A 27,707-nucleotide genomic window follows, 5' to 3' on the forward strand; every position below is an offset into this window, starting at 1 on the left:
AGCATTCTCGGCACCCTGAATCACAGTGTGACACTGGCTGTAGGCACCACAGAAGGGGCCCCAGGTCTGAAGACTCAGGGTGTAGGAAGAAATCAAAGTGGAATACGTGTCTGGCTTCACTTCTGTTAGATGCTGGGTATCGGGAGTTCTTCCTACAATTCATGAAGAAACTCCTGCTGCTCTTCCACGTACTGTATCCTAGAAAAGAGAACTTGTTCCACTGGCAGGAAAGACTTCTACTGGTGAAAGAAGGTAAGGAAATCTCATGGCAGCCTGAGCGTCCCATGACTCACTTTTATTTCTGCTTGAAATTGATTCCCAGCTATGCATCTTCAGAAACGTGATTTTATCTGATCTTGTACTTCCAAAATTATTCTCACTGCAATGGGAAGAAATGAACTGGCAATTCTGTGTCATGGTGAGAGCTGTACTTACGAAAAGGATCAAAATACTCCCATTTGAGAGGTCAAGGCACTCTGGTCTCAGTCGGAAAATATATGTGGGAGAGGAAATGAGGCCAGAGGGTGGATATTGGGTGGTCTGAAGGGAACATTCTGTGTTTCTCCTGGTAATGTCATCCACTCCCTCCCACAGGAATGGATTAAATAAGCGCCACTCAGGGAGGAACCCTGTTTGTCTTGTTCAGTATTGTACACACAGCATCTAGAACGATCAGAAGTGCTCAGCACATCCATGATGAATGAATGGAAGGCCAGCTAGTTGAATGGATGAATCCTATTAATTCCTAGGGGTGCTGCCTATGAGAATTTCCCCTGATGCTTCTGGGAAGAGTAGACTCCCTTCACTGGGTTTCCATGACATTTTTTAATTAAACCTCTTAACTCATAGTGTTGAAACTATTTGCTTATGTATCTGTTTTCCTTCAAAGACCGTGAGCTCCACAAACGGATTCTGTCTTATTGTTCTTTTTCCTTAAGTGGGATGTTGTTTTCTTTTCTTTTAAACTTAATTTTATTTATTTATTTACTAGTTTTAGTTGCAATGGGTCTTTATTGGTGCACATGGGCTTTCTCTAGGTGCACTGAGTGGAGGCTACTTTTCCTTGTGGTACACACTTCTCATTGCGGTGGCTTCTCTTTTTGCAGAACACGGCCTCTGGGCACATGGGCTTCAGTAGTTGAGACTCACAGGCCCTAGAGTACAGCCTCAGAAGTGTGGCTCACAAGCTTAATTGGCCTGCAATTCTGTCTTATTTTTCCAGATAGCTAACTAAAAACATTTCACATAGTACTCTGGCACATGGTAGATATTCATTGAATACAATGATATTACTGTGGCAGCCTTGTGAATATCTCAGCTTGTGGGAAGTACTTGTTGAGTGGATCAGGATATTACATTAATCAAGGCCCCTTTGCTTCTTTGGTGTTGGCCTTTGCTTTTTGCTGCTTCCCAGGGAACAAGTATCCTTCTTCTTATTATTATTTTTCAAAAATATTTATTTTTATTCATTTGGTTGCTCCAGGGCTTAGCTGTGGCATGCAACTCTTAGTTGTGGTATATGGGATCTAGTTCCTCAACCGGGAATCGAACCTGGTCACCCTGCATTGGGAGCACAGAGTCTTAGCTGCTGGATCACCAGGGAAGCCCCAGAAATCCTTTTATTTTCAGCTGTTATTACAGTATCCTCTCTGCTCAGGATACTGTAATACACTGAATGGTTTCCATGGTTTACGTTATCTATTTTCAGCTGTTATTACAATATCCTCTCTGCTGAACCACAAATATGCTGAACGGTTTCCATGGTTTACATTGCCAGGGTCAAATTAGTCACCTCCTGATGTTATGCAAAGAGACACCTTAATCTTATCATCAAGCCCTCTCTGTATCTTAGAATTTCCACAGTTTGTTGTGATCCACATAGTCAAAGGCTTTGGCATAGTCAATAAAACAGAAGTAGATGTTTTTCTGGAACGCTCTCACTTTTTTGATGATTCAATGGATGTTGGCTAGTTGATCTCTGGTTCCCATGCCTTTTCTAAATCCAGCTTGAACATATGTAAATTCACAGTTCACATACTGTTGAAGCCTGGCTTGGAGAATTTTGAGCATTACTTAGCATGTGAGATGAGTGCAATTGTGTGGTAGTTTGAACATTCTTTGGCATTGCCTTTCTTTGAGATTAGAATGAAAACTGACTTTTCCAATCCTGTGGCCACTGCTGAGTTTTCCAGATTTGCTGGCATATTGAGTACAGCACTTTCACAGCATCATCTTTTAGGATTTGAAATAGCTCAACTGGAGTTCCATCACCTCCACTAGCTTTGTTCGTAGTGATGCTTCCTAATGTCCACTTGACCTAGCATTCCAGAATGTCTGGTTCTAGGTGAGCGATCATACCATTGTCGTTATCTGGGTCATGAAAATCTTTTTTGTAAAGTTCTTCTGTGTATTCTTGCTACCTCTTCTTAATATCTTCTACTTCTGTTAAGTCTCTACGATTTCTGTCCTTTATTGAGCCCATCTTTGCATGAAATATTCTCTTGGTATCTCTAATTTTCTTGAAGAGATCTCTAGTCTTTCCCATTCTATTGGTTTCCTCTATTTCTTTGCATTGATTCCTGAGGAAGGCTTTCTTATCTCTCCTTGCTATTCTTTGGAACTCTGCATTCAAATGGGTTTATCTTTGCTTTTCTCCTTTGCCTTTAGCTTCTCTTCTTTTCTCATCTATTTGTAAGTCATTTTGGCTCATCTCTATTATCACCTACGATCCTCTCTTCTGGAGGCTGCACTTCCTCCTGTAGGTACATTTGCCTTCCAACCAGGTCACAGTTCCCTGAGGACCAGGTGGGGATTTACATGGCATCACTGGTAACTCTGAAAAAAGCAAGTGGTCACATGTGGGCATCAGTCCTCATCCAGAAATAATAGTCAGTGTTCTGAGATCAGGAATCTGGAAAGTCAAGACCTAAATTGAGTGGCAGACACACATTTGTGAGCGGTGCAGGCTGACAGTCAGAAACAAGGCAAATACTCAAGTAGAGTAAAATTGGCAATAACCAGGAAATGGTGATGGAGCCTGACGCTTTGGCAGAGTTTGCTGCAGCAGCACACGTGCACAAGGACCTGACGGATAGGTTCCTGGAGCCCATGGATGTGGATAGTTTCAGTGGCCGAGGAGGTGGGGAAAGGGAAGGCTGGAAATTTAGAGTTATCTTGGAAGGTTCTTTGAGTGCTGGTGCAAGGCTTCTAGACCAGAGTGACACAGCTGTGCATTTATTGGGAAGAACCAGCTGTATGTATTCATCTCAGCCATTGTATTCTTATTTAAGGCCTCCCCCCACCCCCACCGCCTGCCAGGGCTTCCGTGGTGGCTCAGCTGGTAAAGAATCCACTTGCAATGTGGGAGACTTGGGTTTGATCCCCGGGTTGGGAAGATCCCCTGGAGAAGGGAATGGCTTCCCACTCCAGTGTTCTGGCCTGAAGAATCCCATATAGAATCTATGGGGTTGCAAAGAGTCGAACACAACTGAGCGACTTACACTTCCACCTCACCTGCCAGAAGGCCTTGCATCCTGCACTGTATCCATCCAGTTGTGTTGCACACGGAGAATCCCTCTGATGACTGCTCCTTGCTCCTTGAGGAGGTAGCTTCTCCGTGTCAGCATCCTGAAGGTTTGGAAACCCTCTTAGTTATTTGAGCCAAACTCTAAAGCTGGCCAGTATCTAGATCTAGCTAACTGCACCGTTCATGTGTTTCCTAAACCAGATACTTTCCTGACTGATTCTTCCTCTGTATCATCTGTAAGTTTGTCTTTATCAGGTTTGCCCTTAACTCCTGTCCACAGTGCCAGCCTGTTTTTTTTTTTTTCTTTTTCTTTCTTTTTTTTTTTTTTTTTTTGAGCAGTTGTAGTTTCCTAAAGGCCTTCTTTGGGCTTCCCAGGTGGCGCTAGTGATAAAGACCCACCTGCCAATGCAGGAGATGCAGGAGGCATGGGTTTGATCCCTGGGTTGGGAAGATCCCCTGAAGGAGAGCATGGCATGGCAACACACTCCAATATCCTTGCCTGGAGAATTCCACGGACAGAGGAACCTGGCGGGCTACAGTCCGTAGGGTTGCAAGGAGTTGGACACGACTGAAGCGACTTAGCATGCACGCACATATCGAAGGATTCTTTACAAGTTTCTGTTTTCCTCAAACAGGCTTATTAAAGGTTTTGACGCCCTTACTTTTTCTAGGAGGTTTTCCCAGCTAGCCCCATGTCTGTACTGCTGGGGATTCATCTCAACATCTCCCAGCCTGATTTTTCATGCAAGAGAAGAAAGAATACCTTCTCTAGAACCTCCTTTTGGGAAAAAGAGAAAGGAACCCACCTGTCTTTATTTTAAAGGTTTGTGGTTTCGTATATATTCTTCAAGGTAAAATATTTGAAACTTGTCTATGTTTTTGCCATCTTTCTCATAAATGATACCAACTTCTCAGAACAGGGAAACAGTTAAGACAGTCCATGAATTTTCACTTTCAATTATTAGATTTGTTTAAAATCTTATAGTTAATACATTTTTCAGGTCTAGAGAGTTGGTTTTGAGTGACATGTATAATACGAATGACGCAAAGATATCTGGTAAAGATAAGAATACTGGGACTTTCCTGCTGGTCCAGTAGTTAAGGCTCCAAGCTTCCACTGCAGGGGGCACAGGTTCAGTTCCTGATCAGGGAAGTAAGATCTCACATGCCTTAAATAATTTTTTTTTTTAATAAGCACCATGTTAACCCAGTAATGTTTATTATATGTAGATTTCAAAGTCTAAGGAGTTCTTTTCCATAAAACCAATCACACCATACAAAAAAAGCTTAGTAAGACTAGTTAAAATTCAATTGTACTTTAATTTGGGGTAATGAAATCCAATCTGACAGAAAGTTTACGATCATCCCTGAGGCCGAATCAGAGTGAGAAAGCCAAGCATTTCATGAAAGCTGCTGATTGCAACTTTGCCAAGAGTGTACTGATGAAACATCCAGTTCACTGCTAAAGCCAGGCATGGTCCTCTGAGACAGAAAGAGTGTGTTTATTGCTTAGGATGGAGCAATTATCGTAACTGTGCAAAAAAGGAAACCATAGGCTATGGACCGGAGGACTGCCTGCTAGCAAACACAAAATTCACCATTGTGGCTGTTGTATGTTATTTTATAAGCTTTAATAATGATAAAGTCATATACAGGTAAGTTAACTTGCAACTAGCTTAATAATTGCAACAACATAACAATAAAATCATCACAATACTGTAATTAGCCTCCAATTAAAATAAATTAGTTAAAAAAGTTAAAAAGATAGCTTTAGCATATTTCAAAAGTAAATGCCGCAAGGTGAACTCTTGTTATTAATAGAAACTGATAGACCAAGGACAAAAATCCTTTCAGATTCTGAGAAGTAGTATTGAGAATCATTTTCTCAGCAGTATTTAGATTGCTGCTTGCTTTTTGTGGTTTATAGACATCGTATTCACCTTTGGCATTCTGAGAAACAGGCAGGAAAGGAGAAAGGCCAATTATTTACTACCTGCCAGAAGATTCAGGATTGTGTAAACGCCCTAATCCCAGAGCTGTGGTCTGTGTTGGTTTCTGAATATCTGCAGCTCTTGATCTATGCGCATAGGCAATTGGAATTCACCAACCTATTGAGTCACTGTTCATCTCTACCAGTTTTGTTCCTTGGCTAGTCCCATGTAAATGCAGAGAGCTCCATCCAGGTAGAACTGAATGCTTGTTTTATTTTAACCAGTGTACCTTAATTTCATATACATTCATTACTTAAGTTTCTATGATATATGAAAATGCCATTTTCGTATGATACCATTATAGTTAGCATTGCATAATCTTCTCTGAAATTCTGGAATGACCCCCATGCTTTATTTCTGTTTTCATAGTACATAGATGTGCATACTACAGTGAGATCTGCCGTTAATTTGTGTCCTCTTTGTTCATACACATATCATCATTACTGTAATAAGTTGGATCACACACATCTATCAATATCTAAGTCATAAAATGGAAGAGCTTCATCACCATTTTTATGAGCAACCTTCTTTCCAATACTTCTTGAATATTTATATTCCAGGTCTGGAGATTTGTTTCAACCTGCCCTTGTGAATGGGTTGCCTGGTGTTTCAAAAATCTCAAGGTATTCAATAAAGACGTGAGTGCAAAATTTTTTTATTATTATTAAAGTACAGTAGATTTACAATGATGTGTTAGTTCCAGGTGACCAGCAAAGTGATTCATGTATGTATATGTGTATGTGTTTGTGTGTGTATACCTTTTCAAGTTTTTTTCCATTATAATCTATTATAAGATATTGAATATAGTTCCCTGTCCTATACACTAGGTCCTTGTGCCTTATCTATTTTATATATAGCACTGTGTATCTGTTAATCCCAAATTCCTAATTTATCTTCTTCCTTTGCTCTCCCCTTGGGTAACCACAAGTTTGTTTCCTATGTCTGTGAATCTGTTTATGTTTTATAAATAAGTTTGTTTGTATCATTTCTTTTTAGATTCTACATAGAAGGAATATCGTATGATATTTGTTTTTCTCTGCCTTACTTCACTTAGTATGATAATCTCTAGGTCCACCCATGTTGCCATAAATGGCAATATTTCATTATTTTTTATGGGTGAATAATATTCCCTTGTAGATATATACCTCATCTTCTTTATCCATTCGTCACTGGGCATTAGGTTGCATCCATGTCTAGGCTATTGTAAATAGTGCTTCAGTGAACACTGGATACATGGATTAATATTATTTTGAATTATAGTAAGTATTTTCCAGATATATGCTCAGGAGTGGGATTTCTGGATCATATGGCAACTCTACATTTTTAAGGAACCTCCAAAGTGTTCTCTCTGGAGAAGAAAATGGCAACCCACTCCAGTACTTTTGCCTAGAGACTTCTGTGGACAGAAGAGCCTGGTGGGCTGCTGTCCATGGGGTCACACAGAGTCAGACATGACTGAAGCGACTTAGCATGCATGCATGCATTGGAGAAGGAAATGGCAACCCACTCCAGTATTCTTGCCTTGAGAATCCCAGGGACAGAGGATCCTGGTGGGCTGCTGTCTACGGGGTCGCACAGAGTCAGACACGACTGAAGCAGCAGCAGCACAGTGTTCTCCAGGCTTCCCTCATAGCTCAGTTGGTAAAGAATCCACTTGCAAATGCAGAGGACCCAGGTTTGATTCCTGGGTCAGGAAGAGCCCCCGGAGAAGGAAATGGCAATCCGCTCCAGTATTCTTGCCTGGAGAATCCCATGGACAGGGGAGCCTGGCAGGCTACAGTCCATGGGATCGCAAGAGTCAGACATGACATAAACCAGTACCATTCTGTTCTCCATAGTGCCTGCATCGGTTTGCAGCCTTTTTCTTCATATCCTTTCCAGCATTTGTTATGTGTAGACTTTATTTTTATCTTTTTTAAAATTTTACTTTACAATACTGTATTGGTTTTGCTATATATCAACATGAATCCACCACAGGTGTACACCTGTTCCCAATTCTGAACCCCTCTCCTGCCTTCTTCCCCATACCATCTCTCTGGGTCATTCCAGTGCACCAGCCCCAAGCATCCTGTATCCTGCATTGAACCTAGACTGGCGATTCGTTTCTTATATGATATTATACATGTTTCAATGCCATTCTCCCAAATCATCCCACCCTCTCCCTCTCCCACAGAGTCCAAAAGACTGTTCTTTATATCTGTGTCTCTTTTGCTGTCTTGCATACAGGGTTATCATTATCATCTTTCTAAATTCCATGTATGTGTGTTAGTAGACTTTTTGATGATGGCTATTCTGACCTGTGTGAGGCAAATCATTATGATTTTGATTTGCATTTTTTTAATAATTAGTGATGCTGAGCATCTTTTCACATACCTGTTGCCCATCTGTGCGTCTTTGAAAAAAATGTCTGTTTAGTTCTTCTGCTCATTTTTGATTGGCTTGATTTTTATTTTATACTGAGCTGTGTGATCTGTTTGTATATTTTGGAAATTAAGCCCTTATCTGTCACATGGTTTGCAAATATTTTCTCCCAGTTCATAGGTTGTCTTTTTGTTTTATGTATGGTCTTCTCTGCTGGCAAATGCATATAAGTTTGATTGTGTCATTAGTTTATTATTTTTAAAAATTTTGGAGGGTAGGCTGTGCAGTGTGGTTTGTAGGATCTTGGTTCCCTTACCGGGGACCATCTCATGCCCTCTGCTGTGGAAGTTTGGAGTCCTAAGCATTGGACCCCCATGAAATTCCCTCATTTATTTTTGCTTTTATTTCTTTTGCTGTGGGAGAGCAGCCTAAGAAAGTATTGGTATGACTCTTCTAGAGGTTTTATGGTGTCATTACTTATAATTAAGTCTGCAAGCCACCTTATGTATGGTGTGAGGAGTTTTCTACTTTCATTGATTTACATGCAGCTGTTCAGCTTTCGCAAAGTCACTTGCCCAGGAAACTGTCTTTTCTCTTGCCTCCTTTGTCAAGGATTAATTGACAGTAGTTGTGTGGTATATGTCATTTTTTAGGAAGTGTTTTTGAGCATTAAGGAAATGTCATGTTTCTATTAAAACAAGGTCTCTAGATTAAGGAATCTTAGCAGTGCTTAGAAGAATGTCTGCAGATCAAAGTTTTAATCAGAAAAAAATTGGGGAAGGAAGCTGGAGGATTTCCTTTTTTATTAAAAAAAAAAAAGTCGGGGAGGGGGCAGGTTAACAAAAGTTCACTGTGTGGGAAAACACTCACTAGAAAAATATGTGATTCTCCTGTCTTTAGAAGTCACAAGATATACCTTCATGGCTTTGTGAATTCACGCAGTTCCCCATGTCACCTCTGGGAGCCATTACCAAATGGTGAACACTCACAGCTAATACTAAGTGCTTATTCTTGATGTCAAGTGCCCGGTGTTCAGTAAATACGGGCTCCCTCCCTTCCTTCCTGCCCACTTGGAGAAGAAAAACAGAGGCGATCACAGAAGCTTCACAGACTGAAGTGATTTTTAAAGTACCAAAGAAGTAAGGCTGCAGTTAGAAGCAAAGGGGAAGACATGTTTAAAGAGAAGGTTGTAGGTTTATTGTGGGAAAGGAGGTCTCATCATTTGGGAAGGTTTTGGGGGCCATTCTGGAAGCATCTACTTTTTTTCATTGGCCTTCTGTCAGCAGCCAGTAGCTGCTGAGATCATTTCTGAAGTTTGTTTTCGGCTAATGAGGACTTCTCCTTTGCAGTAAGTCTGCACTGGCCCTAGTCTTGGCAGACGCTGCCTGACTGACAGTGGGCACCCAGGAAGGAAAGCCTGTCTCCTTTTCAGAGAGAGGAGACTTTTCCTCCTTCAGAAATTCCCAGGTGCAGGTTCTGGGTTGGGCGGGGAGGGGAGTCTAGCTGGATCCGAGAGAAGTTGTCCTCAGCTTCCTGAAAGTAAGTTAAGTTCTGGCTTCTCGATGCCACCATTGCCTGCATTTTGGCGGAGAACCACAGACAGGCAGAGGAGTGGGAGAGCTCTCTGACAGAAACAAAGGAGGGTTTTTCAGGTACTCTGATGGGGAACTGTGGGCCTAGGGAAGTGGGAGGTGGCCAACAGGAAGTGGGGTGTCCTGTGTGATCGGTTGTTATCATTGTCATTTATAGTTAACGCAGTCATGTCCAACTCTTCGTGAGCCCGCGGACTGTAGCCCGCCAAGCTCCTCTGTCCATGAGATTTCTCAGGCAAGGATACTGAAGTGGGTTGCCATTTCCTAGTCCAGGGGATCTTCCCAACCTGGGGACTGAACCCACTTCTCCTGCATTAGCAGGCAGATTCTTTACTACTGAGCTACCAGGGAAGCCCCGTGTGATCAGTTAGGGGTGCATATTTGACTTCTGCTTGGTCCTAAGTTGGAAGCAGGGACAAAAATTAGAGAAGTTGGCAGCTGGTAACCAAGTCTGGCTGTTTGGATTTCACAGAAATTGCTGTCGGAGACCATCATCCAACTTCCCCCAAGTCTGACGTGCCACAGGCAGACTGCCTTCCCAGGCCAGTTACCGTAGATAAGGGCTTGGTTTCAGGGAAGGGTGCTGCAGGTGGTAGGTGAGAGCTGTGTTTTTATATATGGTCTGGCTACACCCATTTGTGGATTCAGTCTCCTGCTGAGGGCGGCTTGTTGCCCTCAGGGGTTGGTCCTAAGCAGGGCTTTTAGGACGAGACCCAGGTGCTTCACTGGGCCTGTATGGACCCACTCCAGCCCTCGCACACATCTGTTTCCTATAGGATTTGCGTAGGGAGGGGTGACAGCTGATTCTGATTTTTTTTTTCAGGACAGTTGTGGACATAACATAAATCTTTGCTGAAGTCTCTTAGCTTCAGTGTCTTATTTCAAAACTGAAGCCAAAGTAGCATTTTGGGCTAGAAGGAAATTTTAAAACTCCAGAAGGAAAAGACTTTAAGAACTGTCATTAAGTGGAGGTTGTATGTAGAGATGAGGGCTGATTATGTGGGTTTGGTAGCTGTGGGTTCTTGATATGCAAATATGCCTCCGAGAAGGAAATATGAATCTGGAGACTGGGAGATTCTTTCTGGCTGCGTGATCCTGAATAAATTGCTGGTCTTCTTGAAGTCTCATAAATACATTAAAGCCAATATTATTGCCCTTGCTGATTTTGCAGAGTTGCAGCCTTCCTGGAGATTTCATGTGTTTAAAAGAGTATTTGAAGCCCTTTGCTATGGTTGTACTGTCTTCATTGAGCACATTTCTGCCTTGCAAGCTGCCTGCTCTGCAGAGTGATTGAGCATTAGTGAGTGTTAGTTGCTCAGTCATATCCAACTCTTTGCAACTCCATGGACTGTAGACTGCCAAGTTCGTGGGAATTCTCCAGGCAGGGATACTGGAGTGGGTTGCTATTTCCTTCTCCAGGGGATCTTCCTAACCCAGGGATCGAACCTGGGTCTCATTCATTGTAGACAGATTCTTTGCTGTCTGAACCACCAGGGAAGCTCCCTGCTCAGCAGTTCAGTTCAGTTCAGTCACTCAGTCAGGTCTGACTCTTTGCAACCCCATGAACTGCAGCATGCCAGGCCTCCCTGTCCATCACCAGCTCTTGGAGTTTACCCAAACTCATGTCTACTGAGTCAGTGATGCCATCCAACCATCTCGTCCTCTGTCATCCCCTTCTCCTCCTGCCCTCAATCTTTCCCAGTATCAGGGTCTTTTCAAATGAGTCAGTTCTTTGAATCAGTTGGCCAAAGTATATGAGTTTCAGCTTCAACATCAGTCCCTCCAATGAACCCCCAGGACTGATCTCCTTTAGGATGGACTGGTTGAATCTCCTTGCACTCTCAAGAGTCTTCTCCAACACCACAGTTTAAAAGCATCAATTCTTCTGCGCTCAGCCTTCTTTATAGTCCAACTCTCATATCCATACATGACTAGTGGAAAAACCACAGCCTTGACTAGACGGACCTTTGTTGGTAAAGTAATGTCTCTGCTTTTTAATATGCTGTCTAGGTTGGTCATAACTTTTCTTCCAAGGAGTAACTGTCTTTTTATTTCATGGCTGCAGTTACCATCTGCAGTGATTTTGGAGCCCCCCAAAATAAAACCAGCCATTGTTTCCACTGTTTCCCCATCTATTTACCATGAAGTGATGGGACCAGATGCCATGATCTTAGTTTTCTGAATGTTGAGCATTAAGCCAACTTTTTCACTCTCCTCTTTCACTTTCATCAAGAGGCTCTTTAGAGTTCCTATCAAATACCGCTCTGTAAGCAGAAGTGGGCATATCTTATTAGCTTCCAACTTGAGGCAAGTGCTACTCTTAATTTTAATCATGCAAGCCTCCTTATTGTCTACAAAATGAATCTGAACTCTTAGAATGGAATCAAGGCCCTTCAAATCTAGCCCTGGCTTTAGTCTGTCCGTAGTCCTCTCAGCAAGCCTTCACTCTCCCTAAAGGAATCAGAGGTTGGGTCTCAGGTCTTGGGAGGGGGCCTGGCAAGGCAAGGCAGACCTGTCCTAGAAAGCCAGAGTTTCTATTCAAGTTAGTGAGATGGGGAATAAGATGACAATGTTCTAGGCGTAGAGGTGGGGCAGTCTTGTTCTCAAGAATAAGGTACAAGCCCAGATACTCCAGAGCCCTTGAGGATGTGCGTGAGGTTGACTCTGTGCCTGTAGAGAGAAAGGATGCAGAGCTTGGTGATGCTCCCTGGCTGTGATTTAAGGAACCCAAGACCAGAGAAGTAAAGTGAGTTTGGCATCCAAAGTCATATTCCTTACTGGCAGCAAATCTAGGCTCAGAGCTCCATTCATGTCATTCCCCCAGGCTAGGGGTAGAGTGTTCCCTCTCCGGGGTCTTCACACCATCACTTTGGGGGCTCTCCGTTTCTCTGGTGGTGCTCTGTGTGCTCTGGGAGCAAGGGATTAAGGAGGAGGCATTTAATGCAGGCAGGTGTGCATTTTCCAGTTTTTTATTGACAGGTTCTAGGGTAGGATTTTGATGGAAAAATCTGCAGCTGAGAGAAAGCCTGCCAATGACCATTACAATTTCTAGTCCTCTCTGAAGAACTGGAGAATCCAGAGAATAAAAGCCTGGAGTTCAACAGCGTGACGCTGGCACACAAATCTATCAGAACAGGGCAAGTGCTCCACAAACGATGACAACACACTATGTACGAAAAACCTTATGCCTTCAGTAAGGGATTTCATGAGGAGCTTTGGTATTGGCAATTCTCAGGAAGTTGCCTAGCTGTGACTTGCCATTATCTCCATTGTGACTTGCCCTTTGAGAAACCACTAGCATTGACTGTGCCTCTTTAGGGTCCATTTTATATATTTTGCTCTCTAGGAGCCAGAGTAAAGGAACAGAAACCTATTTAAGCTAGCTCAAATAATCCAGGGGGGTGTGATATTTTTAGAACCTAAGGCAGAAAATGCAAGGCATCTTAGTGGAATCAGAAACCCAGGTTGCTCTCTGTCTTGCAAGGGCTTTTGTGGTTCCACTTTGCTCCTCTCCAACCTCTCTCTCTCTCTCTCTCTCTTCCTCTTGTCTACACTCCAACATGAGTGACAGGTCAATTACATGACATCACAGTCAGACTACGTTCTCTGAGAATCCTTGGGTTGGATTCTTATGGACTCAGCACAGTCTGCAGAACAACTTTCCCTGAGACAGATACTCCCTCACTCTTGGTCCAATCAACTTTGATGGAGGAGAAGGAGGTCTGGAGGAAGTGAGACAGCAGATGACTTCTCTCCTTTCTTTGGTCCATGTCAATACTCTTGAAAGTTGTCATCGCCTATAGCAAAAAATGGGCAGCCTGTTCCTTGGGACTGTATGCAAGGTCAGAGAGTCAGAAAACCACGCAAGAAACTTTAACACAGATTCATTCTTTCTTAATCTTTTCTCCTGCAGGAGCCAGGTTGCCCCGAAGACCATGAACTTGTCTTCTGAGCACTGCAACATGTCAGACTGGCTGAGGCTGGAAGCAACTGTGAAGGTCTCCGTGTACATGGTGGCTTTCTCCTTCGCCACGCTCATCACGGTCATCATTATCACCATCATATCACAGAATTCAAAACTGAGGAAAGAGGTTCGATACATCCTCCTCTGTCACCACCTGCTGTGCATCTCCTCCTACTGTGGCCTGGGGGTGGTTTTCCAAGGGATGCGAGCCTTCCTGGCCAACAGCCCCGTCCTGGTATGCTGGGTGGTGTTTGGGGCACAGCTGAGTGTTGGAGAAGGGATCCTCTTCACTCTGGCCTTGATGGCTGCCCATACGTACCTGATGATCTGCTGGCCCTTGACATCTGTGTCCTTTATAGATTCCACTAAGTATAAGATTCTGGCTGGGACTTGGCTCATTATTATACTGAAGAATGCTTGCCTCTTCCTCATAGAGGGCACTGGCCCTACTCAGATTGCTCTTTTAAAATCTGAACCCCTTTGCCCAGTGGTCTTGAATGGCATTCCTGCCAGAGCCATTGGCATGGTTTTCCTTTTCCTTCTTCTGTCTATCATTCTTGTAAGTTACTCCCTGATATACAAAGAAGGGAAACGGGCTGGCCATTTTAATAGGTCAAATATTAAAGCAAGGAAAACAGTCCTTATTCATTTAGTACAATTGGGCTTGCATATAATACCAACTCTGTTATTCATTGGTTTGGGAAAGATGTGTGGAGTGTTTTTCTTTGCTTTAAATCTGGTGCTTTTTGGAGTCTTTGCCTTTGCCCAGTGTTGCAACCCTCTGATCTACGGGCTCTGGAATAGAGAGTTGCAAAGCAGATTATACCACTGTATGTGCGGTCAACTGTGGTGTGGTCACTGTGGTGTGACTAGCAGAGTGTCAGTTTAAATAAAAATTCAGCCGTTTTGAATCAATAACACTAGTCCTAATGGACCACCAGCTAGGGTTGAGCATTTGCTCTTCTCTCAACCAAAAACTGATGCCTTGATTTGATTTTGAGAGTAATATGAGTAAACCAAAGTTATCCATCTGACTTACAAACTTTGACTACTGTGTCCACTGAATTGGACTCAGAGAAATCATTTTATGTCTTTAATTCTATACCCAGATTAGCATTTTGGGTAACATGCCTCATTGTGTTTCAGGAGTTGAGCAGTTTTTTTTTTTTTGGTGAATGCACTTGTTTTTAGAAACCAAGAAACTGACCATGGTTGATAGATAGGGAGAGAAGTTTGGCTGTTTCACTTATATTAAGTAGGGGCAGGTTTGGCTCCATGTGATAACAAGTCAGCAACAAAATGAGAGTGACTTTAAAAAGTTAGAGGTTGATTTTTTTCCTTATGTAAAAGAAATCTGGAGCTACACAACCCAGGCCTATGTGGTGACTCTGTAGGCCACAGAGATGACTCCCTTCTGCTCTGCCATGATTAGTGTACTACCTCATGACCCAGGATGGCTCTTAGTGCTCCTGCCATCACACTCACACTCCAGCCAGCAGGAAGGAGGAAGGGGCACAGAAGTCTCTGTACCTTCCTTCTAAAGACACTTTTCAGAAGTTGCAAAACACTTTCTCTTACATCTAACTGGCTAAATTTTAGTCATTTGGCTATGACCTAGCTTCAAGGGAGAGTAGCAGTGTAGCAGTGTTCTGTTAAAAGTTGGGTTTCTTAATACGAAGAAAATAAGTAAGAGGAGATATTGGATAACAAAATTATTTCAGGGACCATTTTTTCTCTTGACCAAATAGAATACAAAGAAAGACAATGGATAGATTATGATCATCATAAACATATACTCTACCTTTTAAAATGATATGTAGATACAGAGTTATCTGTTCTGGATCCCAGAAAACTTTAATTGTATTATGTCAAAGAGAATGGCATCAATAAAGAGATCACTAAACTGGTTTAAACATGGGAACTCATAATTTAAGTCTAAGTAAGTTTGGGGCCGTAGTATGAAATAACTTCTTTCACAGAAGTCTCCATATGAAATTTATTTAGATAAAACACCCATTTCTGAATCAGTCAGGATTCAGTCTAGAAACAGGAATTGTTACCATAAATATATTGCCCCATAAAGATTTAATACAGGAATTGGATGCATACAAGTCATTGAAAGGGCTAGGGAGTGGAAATCAGGGGACAGCATTTATGGATATCAAGAGCCAACCAATGCAGCTATAACCTGGAGGTCAGGCAGGCACTTCTTCCACTGCCTGCCCCACCTCACCCTGTCCCCTCATGTTACTCATGACTGTGAGACTTTGTTTGGGGAAGAAACAGCAATAGGAAGATGGCCTCTGCCTCCTCCATCTTCCAAATCTCATGCAATTGCCTCTAACTGGCAGAACTTAACTGGCACCCAGACTCTAAGAACAAAGGAGTCTGGGAAATGTAGTTCCTAGTTTCACAGAATTGGCAGTACATAAAGGCACCCTGAAAGGTGTATAAATGAGGATTGAATGATCCAAATCATGGGATCCACATTTATGATATTTATATTTTCAGCTAACAAAACAACAAGGACAACAGATGCCACGTATTGAGCAATTCTTATGCTCCTGATACTATTATGAAAGCTCTTTTATATACACTATATCGAGTCCTCCCAACAATTTTCTAATGTAGAGATTATTATTCCTGATTTACAAATGAAAAAGGCTGACGCTTATAAAGGTTTTACAGGAGCTTAGGAGGTCAGGATCATCCCTTTAAATTTCCATACACATGACTTGACTCAGGGTGATCATTTCATCACCGTTGAGAGCTGGACCTGTTGCTTGGGAAATTCGGGCCTTGGTTCTCCACTTTGCTTTGGGTGTGGACAGCTGGCTTGTGGAAAAAAGCTCCTTTTTACTGATTGCTTTGACCACACTCTACACCCTTAGGCCGCCTTGGTTTCAGATACTAGCAGCTGCTGGATCACGTGTCTGGACTCCGTTTTGGCTTCCAGTTCTTCTTATGTCCTCTCTGGGTATTCATTCTAAATTTTCCCTCTTCCTCTAAGAATAGCTCTGAGGCTTCAAAGCACCACCTTCTCTTTCCCTTGTGCAATTCTCTCTCCAGGGCAGGCACGAGTCTCTTACCCTCATCTCCCAGCATCCAGTACAGAGCCTGATAGATGGCAGATCTCAACAAACAATAAACTAGACTCATCAGTCAGAGAGACATGCCTTTGTACAAACTCTCTCCCTACAAAAACCAAGTTGTTTCTTTGTTTTTGTTGAAATATTAAGCAATCTGAGAGCAGAAAGAGGAAGAAAAACTAAAAACTTGCCCAGGCTTAACTTAATTGTAAGACCTAAATCTAATACTCACAATTTAATTTAACCTCAGAACTTTAAAAACTGTTTTCTAATATCAAAAGGTAACTTCTACTTGTACAACTGATCATTAGAATGGTTGTTTTATACTTTCAAATGTAAATCATTGCTTTTTAAAATTAAATATTTTGAATTGGGAAGGTATAGTATAAAATTCAAAAGGCTCAAAATGGTATTTAATGAAAATTAAGTCTTTCTCTGGGCTTCCCAGGTGGTGATAGTAGTTAAGAACCTACCTGCAAATGCAGGAGATGGACCCTGGAGGAGGGTACGGCAACCCACTCCAGTATTCTTACCTGGAGAATCCAATGGACAGAGGAGCCTGGAAAGCTACAGTCCATAGGGTCACACAGAGTCAGACACAACTAATGCAACTTAGCCAACAAGCACACATCTTCCTCCTCCCCATTTTTCGATATCTTCCTTCTCTTCCAAGAGTCAACAGCTGATCCGTTTCTGAGCTTTCCTCACAAGATGATCAACGAAGGGGAAATTATTGAGAATTTCTCATTTGTAAGATAATTTTGGTTTTCATTTCCTGGACTTGCATTTGAAAGTTGTTTAAACTGATATTAAGAATAATAGTTTATGTCATGAATGACATCAGCAATAATGCTTCCCATAATGTGAAAATTCTTTGAGAAACTTAAGCTTGGGAAAGGGGAGAGGCTGACATTACTTGCAATTATCTGAGAGTTCCTGTAAACTCTCCTTTCCCTTATAGTCATGGTGACATTATATTGAATTTAAAGTCAGGGAGCATAGGAGTTTAGGGGAAATGTTCAAAGAGCTCTAAAAAACAAATTACTGAAACAAAAATGTGAATTATCTCAAAATTCCCAAGTTCTTGGAAACATTTCATTTATTGCAACTGTTACCATATTATCACTGCATGAAACCATATCTGGCTTAACTATAGATATGCTGTATAAACACAATGACTTATATGTAGATATGCTCTATAAACACTTATTCTAAAAATGAACTTGGGCAGCATTTAAAAAAGTAAGAACAGAAAAGTAGTTTATAATATCCATCATAAGAAAATGAATCCAGTCCATTGTTTAGAAGAAATTCAAGAAGGTAAGATCAGCCACATTAATGCATTTTAATGTATTTTAAGCATTTTAAGCATTTTTTATTTCTAGAAAGGTCAAAGACTGTGGCTAGAATTCCTTCCTGGTGGCCAAGTGAAGACATTATCTCTGCAGTGGAGAGAAAATGGCACATCTGTCCCTAGGGGGAGTGGGGAAAGCATGCCAGAACATTCCAGTGAACCAAGAGGACTGTGGGAAGCATCTGGCCTTGGAACTGTTGGAAAGGCTTGTTCTAAAATGCTTCATGCCTAAGGGGAGGGGCTTTCATCAGTAAGAGAATGGACGTTACCACTGGCTGCAGAGGATGAAGATGGGGTGAGAAGCAGTCAGCCAGAGACAAGGATTGCCCAAGGGCTCAGAGGGGATAACTTTGAGGACCCCACATAGTACTACAGAAGAGAAAGAATTGTCACTGGAAATCTATCCCACACAGAAGATGCAAAGGTCATACTATATTTGCCTTAGACAAGGATAATCTTTGCTGTCTCATACATGTCCTCCCAGCTTCCATCTCTTCTACGTCAGGAAAAGTCATAGGCAATCTGGGGGTTTGGAGAAGGGTGGCTGTAGAAACCTTAATTCCATCTGCAACCTTCATTTGTCCTTGTAAAGTAGCAAAACATCCATGGGTTCCAGTGCTTAGGGTATTTTTGCTGGGGTAAAGGATGTTACTCAGCCTATCACATTTATAAAGTGAGATTGTTCCTTCTAGCTGAAAATGACCAAAGGACATAAGAATGACTTAAGAATGACTAGCCAAAATGTATATCAAAATAGCAACAAAATAAAACCTCATTCTCATTTGGATGACTACTATAAAAATAGCACAAAATAAGTATTGGCAAAGATATGGAAAAATTGGAACCCTTGTGCACCCTTGGTGAGATGTTCCCATTTCCCAAATGGGAACTGTATAGCCACTACAGAAAATGAGTTCCAAAAAATTAAAAATAGGACTATTCCATGATCCAGCAATCCCACTATTGGGTATAAATCCAAAAGAATTGAAAGTAGAGTCTAAAAAAAATATTTCCACATCCATGTTTATGGTAATGCTCTTCACAATAAGCCAAGAAGTAGAAGCAAATGAAAAGTCCATAAATGGATAAGGAAACAAAATGCAGTATATGTAAACAATGGAATATCGTTCAGCTTTCAAGAGGAGGGAAATTCTGTCACGCGTTCCAGTATGAATGAACCTTGAGGATATCAAGCTAAGTGGGCTCCCCGATGGCTCAGTCAGTGAAGAACCTGCCTGCAATGCAGAAGACCGACGTTTGATCCCTGGGTTGGGAAGATCCTCTGCAGGAGGGAATGGCAACCCACTCCAGTATTCTTGCCTGGAAAATCCCATGGAGAGAGGAGCCTGGCAGTCTAGAGTCCACGGGGTCATAAAGAGTCAGACGCGACTTAGCTACTAAACCCTCACCACAAAGAGACAAATCTTGTCTGCTTCCACTTACAGGAGATATACAAAGTAATCACATTCATAGGAACAGAAAGTAGAATGGTAATTCCCAGGGACTGAGAGGAGGGGGAAAATGGGAACTATTTAATGGGTAGAGTTTCAGATGAACTTTTTTTTCAGATGAAACAGTTCTGGAGATCTTTCACAACAACATGAATATACTTAACACTACTGAACTGTACACTTAAACATGGTTATGATAGTAAATTTTATGTTATATTTTTAATAAACATATAATAAAAAAGAATGATAGGCAAAAGTGTGAAAGCCAAGATCTCACCCAAGTTTTCATCTAAGGTGGAGGGGTAACGGTTGAATCTACTAATGGGGTATGAATGGGCCCCTCTTTTATAAGGCCCTAATTCCATGGCTGAACCTCTTCCCAAGCTCTCCCCTACTAATATCATCATATCAGAAGTTAGTGTTTCAGCATATGAATTGCTGTTCAGTTGCTGAGTGGTGTCCAACTCTTTGCAGCCCCCTGGACTGCAGCACACCAGGCTTCCCTGTCCTTCACTGTCTCCTGGAGTTTGCTCAGATTTATGTCCATTGAGTCAATGATTCTATCTAACCATCTCATCCCCTGTCGCCACCTTCTCCTTTTGCCTTTAATCTTTCCCATTGGCAGGGTCTTTTCTGGTAAGTTGGCTCTTCACATCAGGTGGCCAAAGTATAGGAGCTTCAGCTTCAGCATCAGTCTTTCCAATGAATATTCAGGGTTGATTTCCTCTAGGATTGACTGGTTTGATATCATATGATACTGAACAATTGCACTCATCTCACAAGCTAGCAAAGTAATGCTCAAAATTCTCTGAGCCAGGCTTTATTAGTACATGGACCATGAATTTCCAGATGTTCAAGATGGATTTAGAAAAGGCAGAGGAACCAGAGATCAAATTGCCAATATCCACTGGATCATTGAAAAAACAAGAGAATTCCAGAAAAACATCTACTTCTGCTTTAACGACTACACCAAACCTTTGACTGTGTGGATAACAACAAACTATGGAAAATTCTTAAAGAGATGGGAATAGCAGACCACCTGACCAGTCTTCTGAAAAATCTTTATGCAGGTCAAGAAACAAGTTATACTGAACAAAGAACAGACTGGTTCCAAATTGGGAAAGGAGTATGTCAAGGCTGTATGTTGTCACTGTATTTATTTAACTTATATGCAGAGTACATCATGAGAAATGCTGGACTGGATAAAGCACAAACTGGAATCAAAATTGCTGGGAGAAATATAAAATAACCTTAGATACGGAGACGACACCACCCTTATGGCAGAAAGCGAAGAAGAACTAAAGAGCCTCTTGATGAAAGTGAAAGAGGAGAGTGAAAAAGTTGGTTTAAAACTCAAGCTTCAGAAAACTAAGATCATGGAATCTGGTCCCATCACTTCTTGCCAAATAGATGGGGAAACAATGGAAACAGAGACAGAGCTTATTTTTGGGGGCTCCAAAATCACTGCAGATGGTGACTGCAGCCATGAAATTAAAAGATGCTTGCTCCTTGGAAGAAAACCTATGACCAACCTAGATAGCATATTAAAATGCAGAGACATTACTTTGCCAACAAAGGTCGGTCTAGTCGAAGTTGTGGTTTTTCCAGTAGTCATGTATGGATGTGAGAGTTGGACTCTGAAGAAAGTTGAGCACTGAAGAATTGTTGCTTTTGAGCTGTGGTGTTGAAGAAGACTCTTGAGAGTCCTTTGGACTACAAGGAGATCCGACCAGTCCATCCTAAAGGAGATCAGTCATGGGTGTTCACTGGAAGGACTGATGGCTGAAGCTTAAAGTCCAATCCTTTGGCCATCTAATATGAAGAACCATCTCATTTGAAAAGACCCTGATGCTGGGAAAGATTGAAGGTGGGAGGAGAAGGGGATGACAGAGGATGAAATGGTTGGATGGCATGACCAACAAGATGGACATGAGTTTGAGTAGGCTCGGGGAGTTGGTGATGGACAGGGAAGCCTGGCATGCTGCAGTCCATGGGGGTCACAAAAAGTCGGACATGACTGTGTGACTGAACTGAACTGATATGATATGAATTTGATATGAATTAGACCATAGCACTAGGTCATAAAAATGATGCCTTCACCTGGTGCTCTTTCTCTCTCAGATAGCTCACTCTGGTGAAGGCCAGCCATTAAGTCATGAGGACACATAGGCGTCCCTTTGAGAGGTCCACACATGGCCAAGTTCGTGTGGACAGGAACCAATGCACCAGCACCGACCTGCTGGCCATATGAGTGGATCCTCCAGCGTTATGAAAGAGGCTCCAGTGAGATCCGTAGCCCCATCCTCCACGTGAGGATCTGGACAAGAAGATCCAGAACAACCTGAGCCATGACTTACGTCTCATAGCACAGCTGATTTCATGGGCAGTCCTACCATATTTTTGGCACTTACGAAAATTTTTTTCTCTGGAAATCTTAGGAGCAGGGGCATATGGAACACCATTTCTCTCCTCTACACACACACTCATTCCCCATGGCAGTGGAATTCTTGGCTTGGTGGGCTCTACACTTGAAGGAAGCTATGAAAAGGTCCCCTGGCTCCTCCGTCTTGCTTCTTTGGGGTGGGGTAGGCACTTCCTTGGGAACATTTAAGAAGAAGGCATATTGAAGAGGGACGGAAATCTTTGGGCTGATGGCATACAGGTCAGAAACTCAAGGCAGGGTTGGTCAGAGTGGGTCAATTCTGGATGGATGCTATGCAAAGGTGGAGGATGTGAGAGTGAGGCCCAGACAGGATTGGGGTCTGAGTGGTAGACAGAAAAGGAATCAGCTAAAACGGTGGAAGATCAGACTTCTCTGGTGGCTCAGCGGTCAAAACTCTGCCTGCCAATGCAGGGGCCATGGGTTCGATCCCTGGTCTGGGAAGATTCCACATGCCATGGAGCAACTAAGCCCTGTGTGCCTCAACTACTAAATCGGTGTTCTAGAGCCTGGGAGCCACAACTACTGAAGCCTGTGTCCCCTAGAGCCTGTGCTCAGCAGCACGAGAAGCCACCGAAATGAGAAACCTGAGCACTGCAGATAGAGAGTGGCTCCCGCTCACTGCAACTAGAGAAACGCCCACACCGCAACGAAGACCCAGCACAGCCAAAACAGACACCAAAGACCTTTGGGAACTCAGGCAGATCACAACATGTGCCACTTACAACAGGAAGTTGCCTCTTTGTAGGCCATGCCCCCCACTTGGCTCGCTCAGTGGTGCTGGTATCAGAAGAGACCCATTAAAAAGCCTGACTCCTAATGTGGAAATACACCGTTGGGCTCATAGGCCAGCCCGGTCTTCGGAATAAGTCATAGACAGATCAATAGATGAGGTGCAGAGTCTTGAATTCTTCTTCTCTTTTTAAATTATTTAGTTATTCTTGGTTGTACTGGGTCTCCATTGCAGCAGGCAGTCTCATCGCGGTGGCTTCTCTTGTTGCATAGCACAGGCTCTAGGGAGAGAGGACTCAGTAGTCGTGGCACATGGGCTTAGCTCCCTGCAGCATGTGGCGTCCTCCCAGACCAGGGATCGAACCCACGCCCCTGGCATTGGCAGGCGGATTTTCAGCCACCAGGGTCACCAGGGAAATCCCAAGAGTTGTGAATTCTTTATCTATTTTTTTTCCTGAGTAAAAATGAGAGTTGCAGCAGCTAAGCTTACTGAGCCTAAAGTCTCTTGTTCCTTCCTCAAAATCCTTGGGTGAAACAGCCTGAGGCAACTGTCTCCAAGTTGAGGTCAGAACTGGAGGTGACCACAGGGGTACTTGAGATGACCCCTGAGATTTCAGCTGCAGGCATGAGGGACTGACAAGTATTTCAGTGATTTTTTTGCTTGTCTTCTTTCTGGCTGCGCTGCGTGGTATTCAGGATCTTAGTTCCCCTACCAGGCATCGAACCTGTGTCCCCTGTAGCGGAAGGGCAGAGTCCTAACCACTGGACTGTGGGACCTCTGAGAAGCTATTCAGTGACCTTTGGGAAGCTGTGGGGGGCATTCTGGCTCCCCAGCAGCCAGGTTCTGCATTGCCCCACCCCGTCACCCACTGCGTTATCTGGAGGCTGTGGGTGGTGGACAGTTAGGACTGGGTGGGAGCCAATTCTTCACCCCTGTGGGATGTTCTTGCTCTGACTTGACTGGACTGGCCTGTCCATCAGGGCAGGGTGGTAAGGGTGGACCCAGCCCTGGAGCCAGACCAAGTGAGGTAGGTGCCAGTGGCACCAGCAAAGGACTCTGCTTGCCAGGGTAAGGATGGAGGCTCTCGCCTTGACCAAACCTTACTCAGGCTCCTCTAAGCCTTCTTTGACCTTGGACTTTAGTATCCCTCCTTGTTGGGCCTGTATTGCCCAGTTTCAACAAGAATCCTGCTAAGTCAGCTTGGAGAGAATCCCTCATCCTTGTTACCTAATTACCCTTGATGTGTGATCACCCTCAACACCTGGCCAGATTCTTCACACCCGCCCTCCATTTTGGTATCTGCTCACCTTCAGCAAGAATCCTGTTCTCTTTAACTAGAATCCACTCTCTACCCCCTGACCCTCGATATTTCTTGTTATTAATTTTCCACCCACAGAACCCCCTACCTCCTTGGCTATAAATCCCCTCTTGTTCTTGTTAGATTCAGATTTGAACTTGGCTCAGTACTGCAGTGTCTTTCCGCCTATTGCAATGCAAGTCATGTCTGACATTTTCGCGACCCCCCATGGACTGCAACCCACCAGGCTCCTCTGTCCATGGGATTTCCCAGGCAAGAATACTGAAGTGGGTTGCCATTTCCTTCTCCAGGGGATCTTTCTGACCCAGGGATCACACCCTCAGCTTGGTTCCTGTGTCTCCTGCTTGGCAGGTGGGTTCTTTACCACTGAGCCATCAGGAAAGCCCGCTATTGCAATAGTTTCTGAATAAATGCTGTTTTTCCTTCACTAATGACTGCCAGCCTCTGTGATTTTTTTTTTTCCTGAGTGGGAACACCTCTCCACCAGAGCTCAGATGAGCAGCACAGACAGGTAAAGTAGCCCAGTTTCCCACAGCCCCCAGAGCCCAGCTGGACCCCGAGGTGGGCGATGGTGAGAGTTAGATGCATCCATCCAAGTGAAGCAAGACTCTGGTTAGGGAGGGAACTGGGCCCAGACCAGACAGGCACGGGCAGAAGGGGTCTCGGGGCAGTTAACTGTTCCCGAAGCCTGGCTTACCACATGGAGGCCGGGAGTGAGACTCCCCCCCCCAACAAATGGTGTGGAACCATGGGAAGCAGGAGGCTTGCTCAGAGATGCTGTGGACCCCCCAGGCCAGCTGGCCCAGACTAATGGGATATTCAGTCAACAAATATTTATGAAGCGCTGAAGAGCTTGAGAGGGGTATTCTGGCAAACAAAATAGAGAATTTTGTCCCCAAGGAACTTAACAGTGGTGAGAGACAGCCACTGCCAACAATACACAGACCACATGAAGTGTTAGGACATGCTCAGTGAGGCTCTGGGGAAAGCAAGCCAGCAGGCAAGGCAAGAGACTGGGAGAGAGATGAGGGTTGCTGGATTGGCCTCCCCCAGAGGTGGTGACATTTGAGTGAAAACCTCAAGGACAGGAGAATGAACCCTGAGCATTTCTAGGGGGAGGAACCTTCCAGACACAGGGACGGGCTGGCAGAAAGGCCTTGAGCAGGGGTGACCTGGTGCTCCAGGTACAGTGAGGAGGCCAGAGGAAAACCCACCAAGGGGAGCAGATGAGAGAAGGGCCCCTCACCCCATCGAGGACCCTGGGATTTCACCCTGCGGGGGGCGGGGAGGAGGGAAGAGTAGATGGGTTGAACCAGCCCCATCTGGCTGCTGAGCTGAGAGTAGGCTTTGGGGTGGGGTTGGGCAGGGTAGAAGTGGGGAGACTAGGGAGGCCGCTGCGGACCCAGGCAGAGGTGGGGTCCGGAGGGGTGGCAACTGTGGGCAGCTCTCACTTAGCGGCAAAGCCAGCAGATGAGGGGCCAGCTCTTTGGGGCTGCGGCTGTCGGCTGTCTTCCGGATGCTAGTCTGGAACGTCCATGGAGCTGGACCTCGAACAGATCAGGAATTTCCACCCTGGAGACTTGGGGGAGGAATAGGGTCGGAAGGAGGCAGGGATGACGCCAGGCCGTGAATGCCTCTGAGAAAAACATCCTCTCCTTTAAAAAAAAAAAGGTTTTCCACAATATAAACTACATCCAGGAAAACAAAGCACAAGAGGCAGCCAACCTCAAGAATTCCAGTCTTACAGCTTCCCTCAGTCCCCAGTCCCCAGTCCCATGGGCTGGGCTGGGGGTCCCTGTTCTCTTTGGGGTCCCCCTATCTGACCTCAGTGGGGGTCATGGAGCCTGGCTTTCATGATAGAAGCTGGTCACTTGTGCTCTGCCTGGGCAGAAGCATGAGCATGATGGGACTTCAGCCCCACAGGCCGCTAATTGGGGGGAGTGGTGGTGGGGGACACCCTGGACACACAGGTCAGGGGCAAGGAATTCTGGCTATCTCCCGGTGGCAGTGACTTGGCTCTATTGAGATGCCAGTGTGTGCCAGGCAGTTTGCATATGTGGTTGGATCGAAAGACGCTTCTTTCCTCCTGAGAAAATTGGGATGATTAATTTTGGGCTGGGCAGCTTCTATTATGTGTCATTGAAGGAAAACTTGACATACCCCATGCTGAAGGCTGTGTTCTTTCAGCAGAATAAAGCTTAAGCCAGGCTTAGCAGTTCTTAAGAAACGATCCCCCGGAGGAGGAAATGGCAACTTACTCCAGTATTCTTGCCTGGCAAATCTCATGCACAGAAGAGTCGGGTGGGCTACAGTCCATGGGATTGCGGTCAGACACAGCTGAGCGACTTAACGTGCATACATGCAGAGAAGAAAGTTGAGTAGACGTACTCTGCCAGCTGATAGAACTAGGAATCTTACCTGGGGATCAAGAATGGGGGTCAAAAAGAAATGAACTCTTCTGGGTAAAAGGTGTGCCTTGATTATAGGTGCAGGTGTTTTACGATAGAAAAGGAAACCTACGGTAGACCCATCCCCCTAGTACGTCATCTCCCCGTAACCTTTCCTGGAACAATGTTCCTTCTCCCCAACCCCACTTCATCCCCCGAAAAAGCCCAACCAGTGGGAACTTGATTCTGTGCAGCACTAAGAGGTGGTCATACCAGGGGCAACCCCAGCCCTCTCCCTCATCTCCTGTCTCCGCTCCTCACCTGGTCCCTAGACGGCGGGTGTTTTCAGCATCTCTGGGCCCTTCCTGTCTTTTCTTCTTGCTTCCCTGTGTAGACACTACAGCGAAGCATCTCTATCCCAGACCCGTCAATATTCTGAATTCTGTGTTTTTCACAATTGCCTGTAGCCCCAGTACAACGAGGGTACCTGGCAGCCACTTCAGGGTAATTTCACATTCAGGGATGACGCCAATATCCAAAGAAAACTTCATAATGAATGTAAACATTTCAACTCTCTTGCGACGGACCCACAGCAAAACATCTTAAAGACCCGTCTCTCTGATGTCCTGTTGACAGCTGCTCAGGAGTGACCTTTCTTGCCCATCTCTCGTGTGTTTCTGTCCCTCCCCTTCTCCAGTCTGGCCCACTGGGCTGCATTTTCCCCTAGCCATCCCTTCCCTCTTACTCTCGGCTGCCTTCTCTTCCTGGTTCAGTTTTTTTCTTCTGCAAATGGCTTCATTCTTATCAGTGTTCCTGAAAATCAATTATACTTACATTAAAGTTAAGTTCAGTCTCTAAGTCATGTCCCGCTGTTTGTGACCCCTTGGACTGCAGCACGCCAGGCTCCCCGTCCTTCACCATCTCCCAAAATTTGCTCAAATTTATGTCCATTGAGTCAGTGATGCAATCTAGCCATCTCATCCTCTGTCTCCCTCTTCTCCTTTAGCCTTCAATCCTTCCCAGCATCACATTAAAGTTAAAATAACCACAAAATCAACCAAAGCACACACAGAGGGCTGATACAACCCTGGATATTAAGTTGCGGGCTCCCCAGCTACTGCCCACACCACCGATACATTCGTCAGATTTGTTCCTTTGTTGAAAGATAAACACCAGTCTTACTTTGGGCAATGAATGCTGAACATAACTAGGGCAAAAGAGGATCCCTTAGAAAATTTGTGGTGTTAGAAACACCACTCCCTAGGCCTTGATCATAGAAATTGTCCTCCAGGGCCAGGGACCTCGCAATCTGCATCTTCACAAGCTCCCTGGTGATTCCGAAGTGATGGTCCATGGACCCTTTCCATGGGAAATAGTCAGATGTGCAGCTGTCTCAAGGGGACCCTCTTCGAACAGCGTCTGGCCAAATTCACTCTACTGGGACTGAAGACTCCTTTTCTGGTGCAGTTTCTTCAGCAGATCCCCGTCCTTCAGCCTCCTG

The 27,707-nt window shown here is 44.1% G+C and overlaps 2 protein-coding genes across 7 annotated transcripts in view; one reads left to right on the forward strand and one right to left on the reverse strand.

Annotated features, from left to right (window-relative positions):
* LOC101120225 (olfactory receptor 11H7-like) lies at positions 1-19,584 on the forward strand. 4 transcript variants are annotated; one of them, XM_012148006.5, is made up of 4 exons: positions 1-252; positions 4,198-4,349; positions 6,078-6,155; positions 13,384-19,584. In XM_012148006.5, exon 4 carries the CDS (start codon positions 13,406-13,408, stop codon positions 14,321-14,323), a length of 918 nt encoding a protein of 305 aa, XP_012003396.2. In that variant the 5' UTR covers positions 1-252; positions 4,198-4,349; positions 6,078-6,155; positions 13,384-13,405; the 3' UTR covers positions 14,324-19,584. The 4 variants fall into 4 exon arrangements, with proteins under 4 accessions (XP_012003396.2, XP_042100292.1, XP_012003423.2 ...); XM_042244358.2 differs by having other exon boundaries at positions 6,078-6,140; positions 13,384-16,921; XM_012148033.5 differs by lacking the exon at positions 4,198-4,349.
* Positions 17,845-27,707, reverse strand: part of SP110 (SP110 nuclear body protein) — a 65,020-nt gene continuing 55,157 nt past the window's right edge. Inside the window, exons 18-20 of one of the 3 annotated variants that reach the window (XR_009599432.1) lie at positions 26,528-27,704; positions 26,078-26,237; positions 17,845-25,474 (exon numbers count right to left, since the gene is read on the reverse strand). Coding sequence is in view for 1 of the 3 variants with exons in the window: in XM_060410494.1 (XP_060266477.1) it covers positions 27,636-27,704 (69 nt within the window). In the remaining 2 variants the exon portion in view is untranslated. Of the gene's footprint in view, positions 27,705-27,707 lie in introns of all 3 variants that reach the window. The other 2 variants (XR_009599431.1, XM_060410494.1) reach the window with 2 other exon arrangements.

The sequence above is a fragment of the Ovis aries genome, chromosome 2 (assembly GCF_016772045.2).
Source record: "Ovis aries strain OAR_USU_Benz2616 breed Rambouillet chromosome 2, ARS-UI_Ramb_v3.0, whole genome shotgun sequence".
Lineage (NCBI taxonomy): Eukaryota > Metazoa > Chordata > Mammalia > Artiodactyla > Bovidae > Ovis > Ovis aries.